The 15,851-nt window shown below is 52.4% G+C and overlaps 2 protein-coding genes across 4 annotated transcripts in view; both read left to right on the top strand.

The window, feature by feature from the left end:
• The window catches only part of SH3GL1 (SH3 domain containing GRB2 like 1, endophilin A2), a 208,481-nt gene that overhangs the window by 47,338 nt on the left and 145,292 nt on the right, over positions 1-15,851 (top strand). The window lies entirely within an intron of this gene.
• LOC135893981 (perilipin-3-like) lies at positions 15-12,287 on the top strand. Of its 3 annotated transcripts, none has more exons than XM_065421940.1 (8): positions 15-88; positions 3,251-3,336; positions 3,999-4,194; positions 6,823-6,905; positions 7,271-7,556; positions 10,186-10,385; positions 10,676-10,804; positions 10,931-12,287. In XM_065421940.1, the coding sequence occupies exons 2-8, from the start codon at positions 3,268-3,270 to the stop codon at positions 11,375-11,377; spliced, it is 1,410 nt and encodes a 469-aa protein (XP_065278012.1). In that variant the 5' UTR covers positions 15-88; positions 3,251-3,267; the 3' UTR covers positions 11,378-12,287. The 3 variants fall into 3 exon arrangements, with proteins under 3 accessions (XP_065278012.1, XP_065278013.1, XP_065278014.1); XM_065421941.1 differs by having other exon boundaries at positions 21-88; positions 3,219-3,336; XM_065421942.1 differs by having other exon boundaries at positions 40-65.

Below are 15,851 nucleotides of genomic sequence, written 5' to 3'. Positions count from 1 at the left end.
CCCCCTTTTTATATCAGCTGGGACCTCAGGCCAGGGGGACGCGCAGGGACGGGACTGGAGCAGAGGTGGAGTCTTGGCGGACCCCCGCGTGAGTGGGGCTCCTGTGGGTCCCCGAGCTGGGGGCGGCCGCTGGGGGCTTGGCAGTAAACTTGCAGAGGCGGCTCCCGTTGGGGCGGGGCGGATCTGGCCGTGCTGCCCCCAAGGCAGGGCTGGGGCTCCCCGGGGTCTGAGCTAGATGGGGAGGGTCGCTTTCCCGTCCCGTCCCAGCACATTCTTCAGGGGCGGCTTTCCGCAGGGGCCTGGCTCTGCATGCCCTGGCTAGCTGGAGTGAGGGGCGCTCCGTGTGGGGGAGGGCGTGTGCAGAGCCCACCCTTCTTGCTTGCAGCTGCCCTCCTGGGAACAGCCTCTGTTTCGTGGGGAGGCTGGGGGTGTACGAGGCAATCCCTGTAAAATGGAGCTGGCTGCTGGCCTGGTTAGATGGGGGTGTTTTTTGTCTGTTGCATCCCCGTGTTGCTAGACTCTAAGAAGTCCAGTCTCAAACCAAGTCACTTGTGCCTCCCACTGTCTTTCCCTTCAACCCCCCTCCGCCCTGCAGAGTCGCCCAAAACCAGCCCCCTTCTGCTTGTATCTGCTCATCAGCCCGCTGGGCTGTGAGCCTTGTGAGGACTTAGGAAGTAGCTGGGGGTGAAGGCTGAAGTGCGTGTCCGCTGTAGTTCCCTTGCTGTCGCAAATGCTTTAGTTCAACTACTTTTTTCTTCTGTCTTAAAAGGAATGGGCTAGAAACCAGACCCTTAAAAAGCAGCTTCGCTTTCTCGGTTACTGAAACTTCATGATGAAATTTAACTTTCTTTTTCCCCTCTGGGGCATGACTTCAGTGGCCGTGTGACATGGATCAGTTTCACTTTGCTTCCTTGGGATAAGCACATCGTTGTAAACATGGCCAGGGAGGGAGCTGATCCAAACCAACTTTCTGCTGAATCATTAAAAAAAAAAAAAAAAAAAAAGTTGGTGAGGCTTTGCAGCTCTCCCAAACCCTCAGCTGAAAAGGGCCTTAACTTTAGGCTTAAACTGACTGAGCCTGCTGGGGATCCTTAAAGAGATGGAAAACCAAAATCTAGTTAACTTTTTAAAGTTGCTGAGGGGGCTGTGCCTGTTCCTGAGCGCCCCCTTCTCTCCCCCCCAACAGTTTTTATGGTGTTGCACTTTCCTACTCTTAAATGTTTCGATCTGCCCTGTTGGGGGAGGGCCCTACCCAAACAGAAGAGGAAACTGACAGACCAGAAGGGAGAATCGGTGAAACTGACTAGACACAAAGTACTGTCAAAGTCACAAAATAAACTCAGAGCCAGCTTGTTTCCTCAACAGTGCCAGTCAGACTAGACTGGGGGTTCTCAAACGGGGGGTCATGACCCCTCAGGGGGTTGCGAGGTTATTATGTGGGGGATTGTGAGCTGTCAGCCTCCACCCCAAACCCTGCTTCACCTCCAGCATTTATAATAGTGTTTCAATATAAAAAGTTTTTAATTTATAAGTGGGGGGGTCACGCTCATAGGTTTGCTGTGTGGAAGGGGTCACCAGTACAAAAGTTTGTGAACCGCTGGATTAGACTCACAAAAGAGCTGATGGGTTCTAGAAACTTCCAGATAGAGTAACATTCAAGTGTAACAATAGGTGAATGGATGTATGAATGGCTCTTTTAAATGGACAGTGTCCCGTTAACAAGTCTGAGTATCCGTGGTATTGTGCTCTGTGCCAGATAGTAGTGGGTCACTGAGACAGTAAGTAGCCATGTGACTTATAGGAAGAAGAAAGTATGAAGCCAATAGGACCAGTTTCATAAGGTGCATTGATCAGGGTTGGACTTCCGGAAGCCAGCCACTGCTGGGGGCATTTCAGAAACAGCTGTGAGTTCTAGATGCCTCTAGGGGGCAGTACATCTGAGTGGGGCAGGTTTGGCTGAGACAACCAATCCATCAAAGCACCGCCTCTTCCTGTTTATATCCTGGATTGGGTAGATGTTTCCAACCCTATGTAGGTATTATGCAGGACTAAATGACATGGAGAAATGGAGGTCTAGTGCTCTGTCCTAAACTGAATTTAATGGGGAGGTCAAAGCCTTGTCACAACCTAACCACTTCCGAGAGGTTGGAATGGCTTGTAACGCAAGCGAAATGGATTGTGATGTTTCATTGCTGAGTGGCTATCGTGAACCGCTAAAGAAAATGGCTGCGACCTTTGGTTGAATGATGTGCAAGTGCCTCAGACTTGGAAGGGGTATTTGCTTGGGCTTAGGGAGTGTCTTCAGGCCATCAGAGGAGTAAAGACAAATCCTGCTTCAATTTGTATTTTCAGGTTGTCTTTATTTAAGCTGTAGCCTGGCGTTAGCTCAGCCGTGGCTCAACGGCAGTCCCTTGCCTGCTTAAGCAAGCAGTGGGTCAATGAGTGGGTCAATAAGGGGAGCAGTGTTGGAACCGAACCACCTTCTCCTGGCAACAGGGCTGCCTGCTGGGGGTCTCGTCTGGCAGCCCATCACAGAAGTAGCTGAGGGCGTTCTAGAGAGGGGCTGCAGATGCGCCATTGGTGCAATCTAATGAAACCAAAGTCAGAACTTGAAATATCAAAAAGAGAACTCTCCCAGCTGCTGATCTCCCCCCTCCGTAGTCCTGATGCTCAAATCAGGTTGTACTCGGTTGCTACCTCACTGATGGGAATCTCCTCCAAATGAGCCATCGGTGTATGTGCTTGTTGCTCCTGTAGGCTTTTTTTAACCAAGCTTGTCTCATGGGTCACTTGACATGCTGCTCCCAAGCCATGTTTGTTCCAACCCTGCTTGTGATCAAAGCCAGAACATGCTGCCCAGTTGTAGCTGGGTTTTAACTCGGATATTCAGCTGTGGAGCTGGGTCTGACTAGTTAGCCAGTCTCCTGTTTCCTTAGCGCTGTGTGTAACGTGCAAATGAAACCCCTGCAAATGCTCAGCTCCTTGTAGCAGCTTCTGAGGCATCGTGGGATAGTGCATTCTGGGAAAGCCTGGGCAACAAATACAGACGTTGCTGTGCATCTGGCCAGGGGGACAGGCTAAAACAACTGCATCAGGTGGGAGGGGGAAGCTAAGTGCTCAGAAGCATGGCCCAGCATAGTCACTATTAAGTTATGCACGGAGACTGCAGAAGACACAGGTTCTCAAGCATTTTTCTCTTTTGGATGTCCCCGTTCCAGTTCTGTGTGGCAACAGCGTTTTTATCTTCCAGTTAAGTCTGATTTCATCATGTCTTCTGAGGAAAATGCTGCAAACCAGACTTCCCCCCAGAATGAGGAGCCAGGGCAGCATCAACAGGTAGGTAGGCCCAGATTTTAGGGTACTTCACTGCACTCCCTGGCATGCTCAGACCCACCTCGTGCTACCAGGCCAGCAATGGTATTGGTGCCGTTGCTGGGGGGGGGTGATATAAGTGTGTGTCCAAGACTGAATCCCCTGTATCCATGCAACGGGGGAGAACCATAACTTACCAATGAAGGCACCTGGCTGTCCCCCTAGCTATCAAGCAGCCTAGAGAAGCTTGCTGTGGTGGCAAGATCAGATCTGATGCTACTCTACTTGCTAATATAATCTGGGTTAATTTGAAGTCAGCGTATGGATGTGTCCTGCACCTAGTCTCTTCAGTCAGACCTCCAAGCGAAACCTAACCTCAGCTGCTTTACTCTAGGTCTTCGCTCAGGAGGTCTGTGATCTTCAAATGTCCTCAGCACCTTCTGAAGTCAATGGGAGGTACAGGAGCTTGGCAGGCTTGGAAAATCAGGCCGTGCTCTAGGGCTGAAGATGTCACTGGTGCCTAGAGCATAGAAGTGCCTACAGGGCTACTCCAGCTCACGGTGCTGCTAGGAGGTCTAGCCACCCTTAGTAATAAGAATTCAGCATCAGGGAAGACATGGAGCCAACCCCCTCCAACTGGTTGTTACTGATGACGTGTGTGTTTGTTTTCTTTTGTCCTCTATTAGAATGTCGTGAGCAGGGTGGCCAACCTGCCCTTGGTCAGCTCCACCTATGACATGGTCTCCACGGCCTACGCCTCCACCAAAGAGAATCACCCGTACATCAAATCCGTCTGCGACGTGGCAGAGAAAGGCGTGAAGACCATCACCGCCGCGGCTGTGGGTGGCGCCCAGCCCATCCTGACCAAACTGGAGCCACAGAGTGAGTGAGCCGTGAGATGGCAGCATGGTGGTGGGTCAGACTGGGGGACCAGGGAAGCTGGAGTAGCTAGTGAACTGCAACTGGGTGGGAGAGCCATGCTGGTTCATGGGTCTGGTAGCTGAGGGAGTGTTGGGAAGCATAACCTTTCAGCTGAGACTTTCACAGCTGTTTTAGAAGGTTCTTATCTACCCTGAACTCCTCTCAGAAGGTCTATTGCAGTCCTACCAAGCAGGTGAGGTGCCCAGCCTATCTCTGCCTCTGTAGCAAGGAGGCACCTTTACAAAGAAGCCTTGTATATTCTGCTGCAGACTTCCAGGCATCATGTATGGCGTGACCCATGTGACGGCCGTGCTAGCTTGACCCTAGAGAAGCTACAGTCTGAAGCACTTCATTACAAGTCACTAGGCTGTAGCTGCCTGTCTAACAGTGGAACACACGGATGGTGCTGCTGTTGAGTCAAATACCCTGGCATACAGCTGGTGCCCTTTGTCAAGTGCAACCTGAATTTAAAATGGCCTTGTTGTGGCCTCCTTTACTAATTACGGATGTGTGGGGCGGAGGTGGCCCAGAACCAATTGGCCAGTGTGGCAACCAGAAACTAGTCAAGCTTTTCAGTGGCTCCTGCAGCCAAGCTGAGCTGGCCAGGTGCAGGGTTCCTTATTGGATGCCCTTGCAAAGATCCGAGGCGCTGGAGGCAGTAAAAGCGTCCCGAAGCCAGAGCACATACCCTCCCCCTGCACCATGTTCATAGCGGTGTTAAAATCTCCCTCTGTGACCTTGAGTAGCTCTCGCAGCCTGCACATGTGGCCTCTAGCCCAGATCTTGCAAAGAGCTGGTATTGATGCTGGCTCGGAGCGGTGGTGGGAAAGGGAATTGGTTTCACCTTGGGAGACCAGGCCAAGGAAGGCTTTGTTCCTCCAGGGCAGGGAGATTGGCTCAGCCAGGGGAGCGTAGGGAGATGGAACAGGACTCCTGGGTTTGTTCCAAGCGTGGCCTGACATGCTGTGTACTGGAGCATGTCGTTCCACTCTTGCCTAACTCCCTGGGGCATTGTATGGCTTAGTAGCTGGGGAAGGCTTGACTTCCTTCAGGGGAAGTCTAGGTAACTGAAAGGGGGCTGTTGGTAACCCACACTCGCTTGCTGGGGGTAGGGGTGTCCCTCTTCTCCTGTGTTGCTCTTCTGGCTACAGATGAGAAGGCTGGACTTACTGGCTATCGCTTAAATGCTGCTCTGTCAGAGTTGCTGTGAAATGTTCCACCTGGCTGGGTTCCTGCGTTCAAACTGTATCCAATATAACTAAGCTAGCGTGCTGGGCCTCCGGCCAACTCAAGAGGCTGGGCAGCTTCTGAATTCCTCAGTTAAATCTCTCGGTTAAATATGAGAAGAGATTAATAAGACTGGGACTTTTCAGCTTGGGAACAAGATGACTAAGGGGGGATATGATAGAGGTCTATAAAATCATGACTGGTGTGGAGAAAGTAGATAAGGAAGTGTTGGTTACTCCTCATAACACAAGAACTAGGGGTCACCAAATGAAATGTAATAGGCGGCATGTTTAAAACAAACAAAAGGAAGTATTTCTTCACACAACGCACAGTCAACCTGTGGAACTCTTTGCCGGAGGATGTTGTGAAGGGTAGGACTATAACAGGGTTTTAAAAAAAGAACCAGCCTAATTCATGGAGGATAGGTCCATCAATGGCGATTAGCCAGGATGGGCAGGGATGGTGTCCCTAGCCTCTGTTTGCCAGAAGCTGGGAATGGGCAACAGGAGATGCATCACTTGATTACCTGTTCTGTTCATTCCCTCTGGGGCACCTGGCATTGGCCACTGTTGGAAGACAGGATACTCAGCTAGATGGACCTTTGGTCTGACCCAGTCTGGCCATTTACGTGTTCCAAGGCAGCAATTGTCACTTGGTGATACCATACCGGAGATGGGCTCATGGTGCTGATCAGGTCAGCTGTAGGCTAGTCCCTCATGTACCAGCTACAACAGCAGCTGCTAATGATCCATGCAACACACCCATGTCCAATCCATGCTGTCTTGCTGCTGCTAAGCTCTGCAAAGGGGCTCCACCCTTGCTCACCTCCAGCAGTAGCTCTTGGGAGCTGCTGGGGACTCCCTGACCACAATAGGTCAGCTGTGGCTGGGGCCATCTCTGTGTGAAGATGGTGATATCCCTAGTCCCACATGCTGAGTTCTCCTTGGGGAGAGGACTAAGGAATACTGGTGAGCTAGGGCCATGGCAGTGTGTTGGTTTTCTACCAGAGGCTGATCACATCTCTTGGCCTCTGGGGTAACTGTCAGGCTTCAGATAACCTGAGAAATGGAGTGTCCTAATACACTCCCCATGGCTGCCTCGAGTACAGCTGGCGAGACGTCACCCCTCTGCAGAGCTACCGCTGACCCAGCTCTGATCTCGAGGCCTGTTTCATGCTCTAGAATCCTTCCCAAACTTGGACTAGCCAATGTTCTCCTTGGCAGCCCTGCAGCCTCCCCTCCCTCCCCTCCTCAAACCTGGCACTGCTTGGCGGTGCCCCTTGAAACTTGACTCAGTTACCAACCTACTCTGCTGCTCCAGGCAACTGAGGGGATAAGGCAACCCAACTCTCTCTCTGTCTAGTTGCAACAGTGAATGAGTATGCGTGCAAGGGGCTGGATAAACTGGAGGAGAAGTTGCCAATTCTTCAACAGCCAACTGAAAAGGTGAGCGCCTCTGCTTGGAGAACTAGGGATGTGAAACAAGGGGTCTACACTCCCTGGACAGCAGCTGGGGGATAAGGGGTGGGGGGCCAGGAAAAGACTCGACTTCTCCTCCCTGGATTAACAGCTTCTTTGGGCAGGCCAGTTGGCTGGGCACTGAGCTAGCCAATAACTGGCAAAACTCATCCCAGAGGGAGGTGGCGATGAAAACCTAGTGACTGATACTGCTGTAGGCTCCAGGCTCTTATCTGGGTGAATGGTGCCTATTTATATGGGGAAGGCAAAGTAGTCCTAGGATTAACCAGTGCTGCCTCTTCTCTGCTGGCTTAATACTAACCTTTGCCACTGAATGCTTCCCTCAATCCTAGGTTGTGGCTGACACCAAGGAGCTGGTGTCTTCCACCGTGACCGGTGCTAGAGATGCCGTCTCCAACACAGTCAACGGAGCGAAGGATGCTGTGACCGGGGTGGTGGACATGGCCAAAGGAGCTGTCCAGGGTAGCATGGAGATGACCAAATCAGTGGTGACCAGCAGCGTGAACACAGTCATGGGGTCCAGAATGGGCCAGATGGTGGTGACTGGCGTGGATGCCATGCTGGGGAAATCGGAAGAGCTGGTGGATCACTACCTCCCCATGACGGATCAAGAACTAGGTCAGTGCACGCTGAATAGAGCTGGCTGAAAACTTTTTCAGCCTAATGGCTTGACCAAAAATGCAGTTTGGGTCAACCCAAAACTAGCTGTGAATGTAACCTGAGTAATTTTGCCCAGTCACAAAATAGCTGGAGGATGTATTTGTGGTGCCCTGCCTACCAGGCTAAGGGGTAGCACTCATTTGGTACATGGGAATCCCAAGTTTGAATCCCCACTCAAACTTTCTTTAGGCCAAACCAAATCTGAAATTTTTGGTGACTCAACAGACACTTCAGTTCAGAACTGCCATGAACCCAGCAAAAATCAGTAACTTACCAGCTCTATCAAAATCACAACCCCAGCTGACTCTGTACTCCTAGGGTTGCCACATGGGTCCCTCCGCTAGGAGTAGGTGGCCTTAATTCTTACGCTGGCTCTGTGGCTGCAGCAGTGAGATGCCAATAGGGTGCCCTAAACAAAGGTGGCTGTTGGCCTTGTGCTGGTCTAGGTGGGGCCCATTTTTGCAGCCTCCCCTCCAACACAGCCACTCTTACTGGGGGAGAGAGCTAGTAAATGGGCCTGCCTCTTGTGCAGGCCACTAGCCCAGCATGACTTGGTGGGAACAAGGCCATTATCCTTGCTGTTACCAAAGCGAAGGTCAGACTCTCTGCCCCTGGCATGGAATGATGAACATAGGCCTGGGGGAGGGTTTGTCATGGCTCTTGTGATCAAACTACTGTGCTCACATACCTGAGAATCTACTACACTCCTTCCAGGGTTGCTGAGCCCTCAACTCCTTTCCCTGTCCCCTGACAATTTGCAGGCGCTCAGCGTAACATCCTACTGGTAGCACCCCCACCAAGCCAGCCAGGGATGGGTAGAAAACTGGAGCCCTGACATTACGCCTTTTGGAACTGTATTGGTTTGGGGCCTGGCTAGAGCCAGGCGAGACTTCCTGGGTCTGCTGCCCAAAGCAAGTGCAGTTCTAGACCTTGCTCAGTGACTCCAGATCAAATCTCTCTGCTCACAAGCAACGCCTCCCTTTATCCGAACTGCCGGCCCTGCAGCCTCCACCTGGGATCAGAACTCCAGCGGGGATTGGTCTGGTTCATGCGTCACTCAGACTGTCTGCGTTGGGACTTAACAATTCTGATGCCTGGCTTGGAAGAGAATCTAGTTCCTTGCCACAGGCTTGGAAGCATGAACCAGAGGAATGGAGAACACTTGTCTCCAGATCCACGTGCTGAGTAAGATGGGGGTTGCTTCTCCAAGTGGAACTGCATTGGAAGGCGGTGAAATGCAGATTTGCTCTTAACAGCAGGAGTCTAAACTCCGCTGGAAAGCCGATCCGAGGGCAGTAGCAAATGCAGCTTTTAGTGCCATGCACGGTCAGATCGCTAAAAAGCTATTGAGTGTTGTGCCCGTTGGCACTAAAAGCTGGTGCCAGAGTTAGGCCCAGCTTGGACCTGAGTAGCAGAACTGCTGTCAAGGAGTCATTTGGAGAGACCTTACTGTGCAACTCCAGGCTTGAGCGCCCCCTGTGCTCCCAGGGAAACGCAGGGAGCCTGGGGTTGGCAGGAGGTAGGGATTGTCAAGGATGCTGGTGCTGTGAAAGGAGCCCTTCTCCTTCCATTGTGTTTTGGCCACAAGCTAGTATGGCCAGCAGGTAATGCCCTGCTGCAGGGATGGGAGCTTCTGCTCAGGCGCTCTCCTTCCTGCACAGTGAACAGTCGGGCACCGCTGAATGCCCCTCTTCAAGGTGACTTGCAAAGAGGGTGGGAGTAGGGGTGTGTTGCTTGTAAACGGTCTGCAAGAGCAGCACCGTCGGCTTCAACTCTGACCGTCTGTCACCCATGCCTAGGGTGGCTTCTGTGTCCCGGCCACTAGAACAGGATAGACCTGAGCCTGCAACAACCTTTGGCCTAGCAGACCTCTGGGTCTTGCAGCTTTGGGCAGTAGAGGCACAGCCTTTAGATCCTGGGGTCCCAGGTCCAGTCCCTGTGACTCACCTGGGGTGTCGCATGACCCAAAACCGAATGTTGGGTCCTGTCTGCCTCTGCTGGAGGTCTTGAGTGTGGCCTGAGCTTTAACCTGTAACTGGAAGGGCTGATTCTCAGCTGTTTGGGAAGAGATGGGTTAACCTGCAGGGCCTGAGGACCATGGGTGAACACCGCTCACCCATTCATTACTGGCAATGATCTCTGTCCTACCTAACAGGTGGAGGAGACCCTTCTTGGCTGCTTTCGGGTGTCAGTACCACAGAGGTTCCTGATCCCTGCAGCCAACTGATCAGTATTGGCCCAGAGCTTCCCTGTGGCACAGTCCCGCTCTGCACCATCAGCTGCTTGGTAGCACTGCAGAGCTGAAAGGGAGAGCACTTGCTGTAGCCGCCCAGAAGGGTGGGGTGGGAGGGTGGCCTCAGACTCCTCTCTCACATGGACCCCACTAACAGTCAAACCCAGGGCTGGTGACCGTGGGTCTCCTGCAAGTCCCATTTAACTCTCGGAGCTGGAGAGGATGCTGGCCTGAGTCGGTCAGTGACTGGAGGAGTATCCCCCTTGCTGCTGAAGGCAGAGCAGAAATCTCCTGCTCTGCTGACAGGACTTTCCCCAGCAGGCTGTTTGACCCGTCTTCTCTTGTTCTCTCCAGCTAAACTGGCCACGTCGGTGGAAGGCTTTGAAATGGCATCCGTGGAGCAGCAGAAGCAGCAGCAGAGTTACTTCGTGCGCCTGGGGTCCCTGTCCACCAAGCTCCGCCACCGAGCCTACCAGCACTCCCTGGGCAAGCTGAGGCATGCCCGGCAGAGCACCCAGGAGGCTCTGTCCCAGCTCCACCAAACCATAGAACTGGTAGGAATGCAGATCTCCCCCCTGCTCCCCATGCCACCTCCCAGGTCACTTTGTTCTGGCGCTTAAGGCAAATCCTAATGGGTTCGTACTTCTCTCTGGTCAGACGTCTTGATTCACAATCCATGGCCCATGCACCGGTGACCGAGGACTATCCTCGGCTGGTGTCGGTCAGCACAGTGCCGCTGACTTCAGGCATCTTCCAGCTGAGGATCTGGCCGGGGGACTCCTCCCTTGCTGCTGACCACAAGTATCTTGACTTCTGGTTCTCTGTTCCCTCTGTCCCTTGCCAGATTGAACATGTCAAGCAGGGTGTGGACCAGAGGCTCCATGACGGCCAGGAGAAACTACACCAGATGTGGCTGGAGTGGAGCAGGAGGCAGTCGGAGGGGAAAGAGGACTCCGACACTGCACAGCCAGAGGTATCTTGCCATGGAGGGCGGCGGGGGGGTGTCCTAGGCTACTGCAAAGTGACCTCTTAGGCGGGGTGAGTGTCACACATCCTGGGAAGCAGCTTCCCTTAATGGGTGTACTTGCTTCCCTGGCAGGTGGAATCTCGGACACTGGTCATGTTCCGTGGTATCACCCAACAGCTGCAAACCACCTGCCTGAACCTGATGCCCAATGTCCAAGGCCTCCCCACCAGCATCCAGGACAAGGTGCAGCAGCTCCGTCACAACATCGAAGAGCTCCACACGTCCTTCTCCGCTGCCCATTCCTTCCAAGATCTGTCCAGCGCTGTCCTGACCCAGAGCCGGGAGAGGGTGGCCAAGGCCCGGGAGTCTATGGACGAGCTGCTGGACTACGTGGTGCAGAATGCTCCCCTGCCTTGGCTTGTGGGACCTTTTGCTCCCAGGCTGGTAGAGCTACCAGAAATTCCAGCGGCTGGAAAGGATGGGGAGGAGGAAGCTGCTGGCTGCACCGCCCAGCAAGGAGAAGATGAGAAGATGGACAGCACAGCTCAGCAAGCCTCCGTGCCAAAGGAGGACCCTTAGACAGCTCCTTAGACGGCTCTGTATACCTGCAGTTGGCTTCTTGTGAGGGAAAGAACTTGTATGCAATTCACTTGTGTGGACACGGGGGCTTGTGTGTCACCTGCATCTGGGGAGGGGTGGCAGGGTGTTAATGTAGATAAGCTGGCTGTGCGTGGAACTCCCTGTTGGCCTCACTTCTGAGACTCTGCTCTCTTCCTTGCCAATCTTTTGTGCCTTCTCTAGCTCCTCTGGGTGGCTCCTTCCACAGGTGAACTCCAGCCCATTGCAGAAGCATCACCTCAAAGCAAAGCCAGGGTGTCTCAATGGGAACTCTATCTGGAGGCTGTAAAGTGCCCTTAACTAGGGGCTTGCTCAGAGCAGGGCAGGGAGAGGACACCAACCTTCATGGCAATAGCACTGAACTCCAGCAGCTAATGGACCCATAAGATTTCAGTTGTCCAGGCTCTTGACTACATAACAGCCCCTGAGCACTGCAAACGGGGGGAGTGCAAAGCCTGGATTAGCTGTAGGGTTTGTTGCAGAACCTGACCCTCTTAGGGCCCATTCCCTGGGCAGCTGTATCCTTAAATGCAATCAAAAGGGATCATTAGATTTTTTTTTTTAATTATTTCCCCGTTTGAAATGTCCAGGCCTCCCACTCTCTAAAGCACTGTAAAGCCATTTGAACCCTGACTGCCTGTGAAATGACAGTTCTAGCCAATAAAGCAGGAATGACTCTGCCATCGCAAAGAAGGGGTAATTGGTGCTGCACCATCTCAGAACTGATCTTCCAAGGGGCTTGATTGTAACTGAAAATCAATAGAGAGAAATCTCGGGCTAATTTTCCCTCCTGTAAGTGCCACTAACGGTTTGTATCTTGTAGAATAACTGTTGGGTTTTTTCACAATTAAATGTATTAGCATTCACCTGATGCTCTGGTGTCTCTGTAAGCACCTTCCCTCTCCTCTTCTCACCATCATTCACTAGAGAGGAGGTGACCACCACCATCCCTACAATGGGTTTAAAATCTCCTGCCTTAAACCCAACTCCTACCTTTTCGGAGTCCAACCCATGACTCTTTAAATGACAGGGGTTGGTGACGCTGGACTCCTCCTACCCACCAGGAGAGGAGTCTAAGCCGTTCCCAAGGAAATAGCGCTCCTCACTCAAATCCTATTGGTAATTTCCCCTTCTAGTGGGAGCTTAGGAATGCTGGGCAGAGCCAAGGAGCCAGAGTCCAAGACCCCGTGGTGCTAGGCTAGATGGTCCTTGCCCAAAGAACTGCAGGCCTCTTGAGCAATCCCATTACAAGCCTCCAAACTACACCACAGCCACAAAGAGCAGTTGTGCCCTCCTGCCAGTACCTAAACTGCTCTTATCTGCCTCCATAGCCTCACTCTTTCTCCTAAAGGCCAGAAACTTGTCACTTTCTTTTGTGTGTGTGTGTGTGTGTGTGTGGTGGCCTCCTTAACACTGCATCTGGCCCAGGTCTCACCTTAATGCTGCATTCAGGACATCTATAGCCAACACTGACGTTCAAGTAACTCTGTGCCCTTCTCTCTCTCCTTGGGCAGAGGTACCAGAATGTGGCCACCTTCAGCCCCTCAAATTCCATCCTGGCTTTCAAGCCCTTTCTTAGGGTTTGCTAGAAATCCCTTACTGTAGTCTCTGGCCAGCATTAAACTTCTGTCTTGAACTCGCCTCGTGGGATTAGGTAGCACAAGCCTGTGGAGGATCGGAATGCCTACTGTGTAAAACTGCTAGCAATGACGCAGTGATCTTCATGGAGGCTATGGCTCTTCCTTTTTGAGAGTAGGGTTTTTAATTTACTGTTTTGGGGGCAGGTTGGATAGAAGTATCTGCTGAGTTGCTGTCTTTACAGGGGAAATGTCTTTGGAGGCTGTGTGGCATTATCTAGACTGGATTCACCTGGTCACCTCCATCTTTCTCCCCCTCTAGTTACTCTGTAATACTTGTGTGTTGCTGCTTCGATACCCCCAGCTATCTTTCTTCTCCTGTGCTGTGGCTTTCTGCAGTAGCCCCCTAATGCAAGCTGGAACCAGAGGTGATGTGACAGACCTTCACAGCCCCAGTTCATGACCAGATACAGCCGTCATCTCCTCCTCTAGCATGGCAGGGATCATCTCCTCCTTAGGACAGTGGGTGCAGCTGGAGTCTGCAGGCTCTGGCCTGTAGAAAGGTGTAAGGAGCAGGTTGTGTCTTTCCCATCCTCAAACACTGAGACTCCCTAAACTGTTCTCATGCTCTGGCAGAAACCCCCCCCACAACTTGACTCAGATGCTGTTGCCCCCTCACCCAGGGGCAGGCGACTGAGTGGACTGGACACCCACACACACAAGTTACTGGTATTCGGGTTGCATTCAGGCTTCTGTCCTATGTTGTGACTTCAGGCGAACCATTTTGCACCTCTGAGGCTCGGCTTCCCTAGCTAATACGGAGATACTCTTTCAGTTGTGCCCAGCCTGAGCTCTCCGTGACCTGAGCAATCCCACCCTTGCCGGGGGCTGGCTTCTCCAAGCCAGGGCTGGCTTCAATGCTCTCCACATTGTTTCCATGGTTCAAAGGCAGAGGGAGCCACATGCTAAGAGTTGGTGGGTTTTTTTTTTGTTTTTTTTTGTTTTTGTTTTTGCTTCTCTGTAGCAGCAACTCCAAACCTTTCCTGCTTGGCCTTTGCAGCAGCTTTGTAGGGTTTTTTATTCTCACCACTACACATTGCCAGGCACCTCCGTCTGTGCTAAATGTGCAATCTGGATTTAAACTGGCCTGAGCAAACAACCCTTGGATGCAGGGGGAAGCAGGCAGGTCTGTCGCTCAAATTATCAAAGAAAAACCATGTTTAATGGCAGGGCACACCCAAGACTTTCCCCTTACCCATCCCACGCTTCCTAAGGCTTTCGCTTCCATCCCCAACTGATACCATGTACCCTGCTGGCATCAGACTTGTACTCTGATACAAATGCTTAACTGTGACCCTCGTCTGTCAGCGTCGATCCAGCTGGCTGTCACATTCTATCCACTGAGACGTTCTCCAGCTTTAACCCCACCGAGAGCCTGGGTAAGGTTTTTGCATTAGAGTGGAGAGGACGTGACTGACTCTATCCCACAGCTAGTTATGAGGCAGCGGAAGAAGAGTGATGGGGATTCCTGGGGGCTATTTCTTGCTCTGTGTTCGAGGTAGGCTAGCCACTGAAAGGCAGCGTGCAGGGGCTAAGATGGGGGTTTGTCACCTTAGAGACCCAGGTTCTGGGCCGGCAGACACCTTGCTGGCATGGAGCTATGCTGTACCCCCAGTTTTGGGACAGTCACTTAGAGGAACCCCTGTTAGTGTGCCAGACCCCTAAGGGGGGGGTGTCTCTTCCCCCTAGTTGGGCTGTGGCTGTCCCCCTGTCTACTCCAGGTGAGAGCCCCCACTCCTTCCAGCAGCCAATGCTTATCCCCCCACCTTACACCTGCCCATCCTTTGGTCTCGAGCTGGGGGATGTTGCGGAGAGGTGGGGAAATCCATCTCCCTGTGGGGCGTCGGCTGCTAGGTGTCAATGCCCTGGTGCTTGGATTTGCCGCTGTCTTTTGAGATGGGGTCAGCCTCGGCCAGTCCTTTTTTAATGACCCATACAAGCTCAGACAGCCAGGCGATGCTCCTACCTACATTTCTTAGCCTGCCCCAAACGTAAACTGTCCCTTTCTGCCCACCGGGTAACAATGCAGCATATAGGGGAAACTGAGGCACACATTGGCATCATAAAAATATTACAGACAATTCCCACTTCATCACACTTGCGTAAGCTAAAACGTGGGTGTGGGGGTGTGTGTTCAGCAGCTCTTCCCTGACTGTTTTCTAGGTTAGGTTCATGGCCTTTGTCACATTTCAGGGCAACTGCGCCCATATTCCCCCTCCGTAGTCTAGCAAGGGCACCCACTTCTAGGCTCCCAGCCGTCACCGCTCTTGAGCAGAGACCCACATCTCTCTCTTCCTCCCAACCAGGTTTTTTTCCCAGGCTGCACAGTTCCCTGCCTCTACCGTGAGTGCCCCAGCAAGCCAGACTGCCTGAGCAGGTCTGTTCCTGTGCTTTGCTTTCTCCTCCGAGGCTACCACAAGGGTGATCGCCCACAGATCAGGGCTACCCCCAGCCCTTGCTAAGCAAGCACATGTGTGCGTATGGTGAAACCTTCCAGAGAAAACCTCTTAAACATAATAAAAGAACCTCCACACACGTTCCCAAAGATCACCCATCCCCTCCAGCTTCATCAGCACGTTAAAATGCAGCAGGCTCAGTTTGGGGCACGCATTTTCCATTATGTCTGGAGATGTTATGAAATGGTGCGTACACAAACCCTCTTGGTGTCTGATATTCCAGGAATCAGCAGGCACGTGGTGGCCAAGCGACAGGGCCCAGCCTGTTGCACATTTCTTGCAAAATGAGGCCAAAGAAAAAGGAAGACAAGCCAGCAGAAAACATTGCGAAGAGGGGTGATT

This window comes from Emys orbicularis, chromosome 24 (assembly GCF_028017835.1).
Source record: "Emys orbicularis isolate rEmyOrb1 chromosome 24, rEmyOrb1.hap1, whole genome shotgun sequence".
Taxonomy (NCBI): Eukaryota; Metazoa; Chordata; order Testudines; family Emydidae; genus Emys; species Emys orbicularis.
The sequence above is the reverse complement of the archived record's forward strand: the minus strand, read 5'-3'. Positions and strand labels throughout refer to the sequence as shown.

Excerpts from the sequence above, each read along its gene's own strand:
- LOC135893981 (XM_065421940.1), top strand. The coding sequence starts at position 3,268 with ATGTCTTCTGAGGAAAATGCTGCAAACCAGACTTCCCCCCAGAATGAG. Across the intron at positions 4,195-6,822 it reads GACCAAACTGGAGCCACAGA|TTGCAACAGTGAATGAGTAT; the intron begins GTGAGTGAGCCG and ends CTCTCTGTCTAG. Across the intron at positions 10,386-10,675 it reads TCCACCAAACCATAGAACTG|ATTGAACATGTCAAGCAGGG; the intron begins GTAGGAATGCAG and ends GTCCCTTGCCAG.